The sequence below is a fragment of the Alosa sapidissima genome, chromosome 23 (genome assembly GCF_018492685.1).
Source record: "Alosa sapidissima isolate fAloSap1 chromosome 23, fAloSap1.pri, whole genome shotgun sequence".
Taxonomy (NCBI): Eukaryota; Metazoa; Chordata; class Actinopteri; order Clupeiformes; family Clupeidae; genus Alosa; species Alosa sapidissima.
In genome coordinates this window covers 7,694,174-7,701,662 of record NC_055979.1, presented here as the reverse complement: position 1 = coordinate 7,701,662, position 7,489 = coordinate 7,694,174, and the positions used below count along the sequence as shown (strand labels likewise).

Sequence of the window (7,489 nt, the reverse complement as noted above, 5' to 3'; positions counted from 1 at the left end):
TATAACATTAGAAGTTACTTGAAAGAGCATACATTATCACTGAATCTGCTACCTGTCTATGGTTGGTGTAATGAACAGATGTTAGATTTAAGCTCAGGTTCAGAGTTTGGAGTTGTCAATGAACCATGCCTATACAGTAGACTAAAAATTAAGAAACAAAGAAGTACAAATGAAGAAGCGCCAGGGTTTTTATTGTGTCGTATAAGGAGAGAGAACGGTAAAGGGGAGGGACTGTGTCATGATGGAAAAGGGGGAGAGGAGAGGATAGAAAGATTGAGGGTGAGGAATATGGAAAAGAAGTTTTTAAGACCGCCGTAAGAGGGACCTCTAATCCAACATTTCATGTTAAATCGATATGTTCAATAACACGCACAAATCGAAGAAGTACTAAACCCAGCAGACTGTATTCAATTATGTCATGTCGTGCCTATATTCATAGGAAACGTATCAAGTTACACACTGATGCAGCAAATGTTACAGTAGGCTATTATAATCATATAGCCTATTCTGTCTGAGAAGTCCAATAAAATTACATGCCGGGACATGAACTTGGCGTGTGCAAAACGTGACTAGATACTTTGAAGAAGATTAAGTTAAAGGTAGTCATGGTTTGACTGAAATTGTGTTGTACTGGTAGGCTATTTCGAATCTTCCGACAGCTGCCACAATCTCCCACAAGTCAAACTGTTTCTGTAGGCTATCACTGACATGTAAACAAAAAACATTATTTTACATGTAGGTTATGTAAGATTAATCCGTTTTCATCTATATATCTTATTTTACACCAAGGTCTACATCTGGTAAACTAATTTAATGAGGCATGGTGATGCAATTGTACAAATGTCACTCCAATCAAGGGAGTATGTCAATCAATTAATTTTGAGTATGTTATATTTTTCACAGGAATGCAGTCGATGGAAACAAGAAGTTGTACGCAATCTATGACACAAGGTGAGTAGTCTACATTTACTTACTCTGGTACTATCTTATGGATTCATTTGGGAAGAAAGCGCATCGTTATAGAGAGCGGTTTCATACCCCAATGACAAATTAATGTATTGTCTACGTCGATGTAAAACGTTTATGTTATGGGCCAGCCACTTTCTTAAACAAGTTTTTGTCAATGCATAGGTAACTTTGCATTTTATGTCATTTAATTTTTGTTTTTTGAACTAAAGTCCCACTACAGAATCTTCATCCAAAAGTGCATTATTCCAGAGAATACCCAGTGCCTTGCGTAAATTCAGCACCAAAAAAGATTCAACTGAACATTTGCGTCCCAGTCGTGACGCGAACGCTGTCCAGTGTGCACGTTAACCCATTCGTCTTTGTCAGATTTCTAAAAACTTTTTGTCACCGGTCAAAACAGTTCACCAATCATTTCAAGATCACTGTACGGAATCTGAGGCCACGTGACGGCATAAATTATAGCATACGGAATCTCCTGTGCACAGAATTGCGTTTTCTGAAACCTCAGTTGCAACTTGATATCACCAACTCGCAATATTATATTTCATTCGGAGAGGACCGTAAATGTGTTCTGATATCACCAGAAACGTGTTAGAATGTTATTGTCAGAGTTTTTTTAATCTTCCCTCGTTGCTACTTTGTGCATTTGGACACGTTGGTAATTCACTGCTGTGAATGAAGGTAAACATGATGGTAGAGAAAGGGGTGTGAAGTGCGGACTTGGCTTGAGACCAGCAACAGATAGGCTACTTTCTGCTGGCTTCAGTCACACACGTCCCCGGTGAAATGCATCAATGTTACCAACTGCGATTTCCTCCGATCATCCTAACTGCGTTCGTCGTGAAAAAAAGAAGTCCAAACCGGAGTGATGCCAAATGACTGAAGCTTTTCCGACGCATTTGAAGAGCAAACGTAGACTTTCCCTTTCATGAAGTGCGCTGTCCATGGAATGCAGTGAGCGTTAGATTACCAGATCTCGCACCCGAGGCAATTCCACCTATACGTCTTCGCCGAAAACCTAAGAGGAATGCTGGGGGCTCTGAAATCAAGATTGTTTGGTGTACTTTCTTTGCCAGTTCTTATAACGTTTGTTTGTTGCGCGCAAAGGTGAGTGTTTTGGTGGCGAAGGTTAAGCCTGGAGCTGTGGTTTGTTTTCCTGCAAGGTTAACCGACTTCGTCTCTCTTTTGCAGCGCAAACGAGCCGGGCAATATGTCATTTGTGAAAGAGACAGTGGATAGACTACTAAAGGGGTATGACATTCGCCTTCGACCAGACTTTGGTGGTAAGTCATGTTTGATATATATTACTTCATTAGGCCAATACAATGTTGTCAGTAAGTAAGCACTTAACTGGGAGGACTCGTTGTTGAATTAATCTGACCAAAATACAATACTTGCTCCCAATACCTAAAACTTTGCATGTTTAAACAAATGAACCTATGGAAAGCATGACGCAAAATGCCAATAAAACATCCTGATTTGCATTAAATCTTGTTGTCGCATAGGTGCCCCGGTTGCTGTTGGAATGAGCATAGACGTGGCGAGCATAGACATGGTGTCCGAGGTCAACATGGTAAGTGCGACACCTTTAATGCCATGGTGTTGATCAAACGATGGAGTGTCACTCATACAGTAGGAACTTTCGAAGTTTCTGTTGCAGGAAGTTATTGTTTCGTTTCCAGAATCGCTACAGACTGCATGTAGGTATGTAGTAAATGTACTGTAATCTCAGATCTCAGCTTCAAGTCAAGCATGCACGCACACACAGATTCAGACACACACACAGATAAATAGAAAGAAAGTGAGAGAGAGAGAGAGAGAGAGAAAGAGAGAGTTCATGGGGCGCCACCAGTGTTATGGTTGCTGTCCATGGTGCTGAAACCATAGGACTAGCGAACTCTATTTACAACAGAGTAGTGTTGAAGACATTACTGAACAGTAATCCATGCACAACTGAAAGGTGTAATGGTACCTAGCATGACTCTTCAGTGTGTTTATGTTAGGCATGTTTCTTCATTGATATTGATTGATTTGTGTGATGTAAAGAACACATGCCTCTCAGAAGGAAAAAAAAACTCATGCTTCGGAATTGTTTATATTTTGTACCAAGAGTTTGTCACTAACTATGGTTTGTGGGCGTGTACCAGGAACACAGTTTACTTGTATAGACTTCTAAATGAAAAAGTCTATCTAACTAGATATACAGTATAGTATGCAGTATATTCAGAAGTCTTAATAAGTGTTCTGGTTTATGAGTGTGAAAGGCAGTTTGAGACAATGTTAAACATAGAAAAAAGTAGTCACACATTCTAGCTCTCTCACACTCTTACACAAAAAGACATGTGCACGCACGCGCACACGCGCACACACACACACACACACACACACACACATGTACGCACGCGCACACACACACACACACACACACACACACAGACACACACACACACACAAATAAGCGTGTATGCACACACACACACACACACAAACAAGCGTTCATGCGCATGCGCGCCCGCATACACACACACACACACATCTGCCAGAAGCTGGGTTAAGTCTGTTTGGTCATGTTTTTGGTTGCCCCCCCCCCCCACACACACACACACACACACACACACACGCCTTGCTCTCCTTCTCCTCTCTCCACCTGGGGTTCCAGGAGAGCGGCCGAGCACAAGCCCGGCCTCCTCTCTCAGATCTTCTCCAGTAGTAATGACTTCAGGTCTGCCCATCGCTGCAGGAGAAGCACACTCAGGTGTGGCGTGCAGGGCAGCAGCTGCCAGACAAACATGTTTCTTGGAAAAGATCTCAACAAGGAGCGAACAATTCCCCCACCATATGCCTCTCACAATTCCTGAATCGAATTTAGCCCTGTCACTACAGTTTTTTTTCTCTCTCTTTTTTTCCCCTCTCTCTCTCTTGACTGAGAACAATCGAGGCGTATACTCCTGTGTCTAGGGAGTGCACCTGGGTCCATAATCCTGGAATTATACATTTTTAACAACAAGACAGTTACATAGTCTTTCTCAACAGTTCTGTAGAAACCGCTAACGTGTTAGCACATAGTGGCACGTGACGGTATCCATGGACACACCAATTGAACAGTACATCTGGTCTTCATGGTTGGCCTATGAAGCATTTAATGAAACTCCTCCCGTCTTTAGTAACCATTGCAACTCAACTGGCAGATTGCTGAAAGATTGGCGTGGTGGTGGGGGGGGGAATCTGTTCCTTAGTCACCTGTTGCCAAGGAAACAAGTTAGAGCCAGAAAGTCATGTGTTGACCAGTTTTCTTCGTTACTCACCCATGCGAACAGAGGAAAACGTAGACAGCCTGTAGTTCTCCTGCAGGGACAGCTATGTGGTGGTGGTGGTGGTGGTGGGATACTCATGCTCAAAGTGCTCTATGTGAATCTGCGGGCACACTCAGACCTACCAACAGGACAATAGCACTAAAGTCCTGAAACAAGCAACGTGAGCAAGAGAGACATGCATGCAGCGAGTCTAGTAGATATTCAGATTGGCTCTTGCTCTCCAACACAGACTTGGACAGGTTGTAAAGTTCTCAAATGAGAACGCCTTGGTACATTATCCTCTCAGTCCGTCATCACGGGCAACCATGAGGAGACGGGAAAGGAGATCCATGAGATGTCTTTAAATGATGCAAAAATGTCAACTAAAGTCATGCGACAAAGGTGATCAGTCATATCTACTGTATCTGACTGTAAAAGGATCTGGAAGGTAATGCTTTCTGACCTGCTTGAATAAAAAAGGGAAGAGAGTCTTCACTTACGGGTGAAGGCGAGGTTGAGGTCAGGGCCTAATTATGCTGAGGTCACCATTAGATTAGGATTTGGAGCCAGTTAACAGCGCTGTTTATAGTAGTGTGCTTGTGCAGGGCTACAAAGGGCCTGCTCACCTGAGGCATTTTCCAAATGTCAAGCTGCCCAGTACAACACAGAGGTCAGGAAAGCCCCAAAGAGACGTTTCCCAAAGGTGCCACAACAACGCACAAAGACAGCAATCAGAAATAGTCAGAAAACATATATCTTTTTACAAAGATATTTTACAAAGATATTTTCCGTTTACAAACGGAAGTTGGGAGGAGCATGACGGAGTTTGCCACCCCTCCTCCTTCAATCAGTCAGGTTACTTATTCGCAGTCTACTGTACCTGCCGAAGTTGCAGCATCGGCGTTACTCTGCTGGCAACCCACCACCTCCCCTTACGCCTCCCGTCTTATAAAGGGGCGTATGGCGGAATCCTGCACGACTCCTGCCTGCACAGTTGACTCCTGCATGATCCCACAAATCACTTCACGACCCTGGACAGAGACTTCGCCAAACATGCTTTTCTATTATGCTATTATATCTTTGCAAATTACGGAATGTGAACTAGTGAAATGGCTGTTGGGGTTTCTCTGTGCATGGGGTGTTCCCTTGCTTGTAAACGCTGTAGACAAAATCACTGAGGTCAATCCCAGTACATCTATTGATTTAATGTACACCACAACTCTACTGTAAGATGCTTGGGATAACAGCGTGTGTTTAGTGAATGAATGAAATGCAGCGTTTATCCACACTGAGCCAGAGGCATCAGCTTCTGCCTCAGTCATGTGTGTTACTGCTGGCTTTGTTTCACCACCCTTCATCGGACGAGTGTGTGTGTGTGTGTGTGTGTGTGTGTGCTAGGGCCCCAGAGGTGTCAGGGGCGAGGACATAAATACGGCAGCGTGGGTAACAGGAAACATCTGCTGGACACAGGGGACAGATGCGACAGGGTGTGAGATTAGCGCTGCGCCGACATGGGTCATTAAGCGCAGCGGGGTCGGGAGACGTGGGGGGTGCCAGGGTGGAGGGATGTAGGCATGCACGTGTGGAGCATACGTCAAGTACCAATCTTCCCACTCCTGCCTTAGAAAACATGTGATGGACTAGGTTCTTATGTAGAAATATAACATAATGTGAGTGGCATTCTATCTGGATGACCCATTTAGGATAAACATCGTAAATAAATTAATCGACACAGCATACAATGTAAGTAATACATTCCCAATGTTGCACAAGATCTCAACCTTTTTTTAGCTGAGTAGAAAACCCAACCTTAAAACTACCTGTTATCTGTAAGCTAAACTTACGCTAACATAAACTCACCCTAATCTCTTACACTAACTAGTCAGTAGAGTCAATCAACAGTAATTAATTTTACTTTCACCTTTAAATTGAATAGAACATATGATAATCTTGATATGAGACTAATTAGATTAATTATATTAAACCATAGATCAAATATATGAATAATTATTTTAAATCAGTTTTTTTCTTTTCTACTTAAATCCCTGCTCTTTACATTGTTGTAGGTTACCGTGTAAAGTTTAGGTATTTGAGAGAGTGAACCTTTAAATACTGCAAGCCGTTAAAGTTCGGTGCTATGTGAGACATGGTTTTGTACCAGCAATTCACCTCAGTACCGCCATTATTTATTTATATAATCATTTATTTATGCCCCCCCCCCCACCCCACCCCATGTAAAAGTGCCATCTGAAGGCAGCTGGCCAATACAGAGTGCACTCTTGTGAGCTGGAGAGAGAGAGAGAGATGGTATCCTTTTAAAGTGTAATCGAGGATATGTCGCTGAAGCTGCTCACAAATCTAAAATCAACTTTTGCTTGGTTAAGAACGTAACTGAGACGATTAGAGACAGAGAGAGGGGAATTCTGGGTCCTGGAAGCTAAGAGGGAGCTCTAATAGCCTATGAGCGGCGGGGGGGTTGCTGGGTAGTTTGATTTGATGTTATGTAGTGTTTGTGGTGGAGAGGAGAGGATGGACCGGGTAGTGTTGTGGTGCAGTGCAGTTTGGTGTTGTGTGGCATGGTTTCGGTGGTGGTGGTGGTGGGGGGGAAAGAGGGGGGGGGGGGGGGGGCGGGCAGCGGGTTGCTGGCTGGACGCCTGGACCACGCACAAGCCAAAAGTTGTTGTGTAATCGCCATCGCGGGCCCGCTGCTGAATCAGACTGCCCACATGGCTCTCTCTCTCGCGCGCAGGAAGCAGAGCTCGCAGGCTCCGCACAGTGGAAGTGGAGGAGGAGGAGGAGGAGAGCCTTGGAGAACTTCTCCATCAGGGACACATTCAGGGCTGGGGTGTGTCCCAAAACCCCCTCCTCCCATCCCATTTCCTCAGTCAGAACTGAGGACACATGAGACAGAGGAGCCGATGCAACCACTGTAGCTTTGCCCTGCTTGCTGCTTTTATTGATGTGAAGATTTTAAGGTCTTTTTTGGGACAAGGCCTCTTTGAAGTGGGTTATATAAGTGATATACAGTATGGGAAACCTTAAGCATACCTGCACATTGCTCTCATTAGGGGGGAAGCTCTGTCTTGATGATCATAAGGAAATGCGTCAACAACAGTGATGCGTGGTGTCTCCTGAGAATAAAGTGAGGCTTGCAGGAGTTACCTCGTTGCTACTGAGAGTCTATAAATTACTCTGCTCTAGTTCCAAACAATTTACATTTTTTTTCC

The 7,489-nt window shown here is 43.9% G+C and overlaps 1 protein-coding gene across 4 annotated transcripts in view; it reads left to right on the top strand.

Annotated features, from left to right (window-relative positions):
• Positions 1–7,489, top strand: part of LOC121698119 (gamma-aminobutyric acid receptor subunit beta-3) — a 41,084-nt gene that overhangs the window by 16,229 nt on the left and 17,366 nt on the right. For 2 of the 4 annotated variants that reach the window (XM_042079907.1, XM_042079906.1), the window contains exons 2-4: positions 904–951; positions 2,161–2,252; positions 2,475–2,542. In XM_042079907.1, coding sequence (XP_041935841.1) covers positions 904–951; positions 2,161–2,252; positions 2,475–2,542 — 208 coding nt within the window. Of the gene's footprint in view, positions 1–903; positions 952–1,478; positions 2,077–2,160; positions 2,253–2,474; positions 2,543–7,489 lie in introns of those variants that run through there. The other 2 variants (XM_042079909.1, XM_042079908.1) reach the window with 1 other exon arrangement.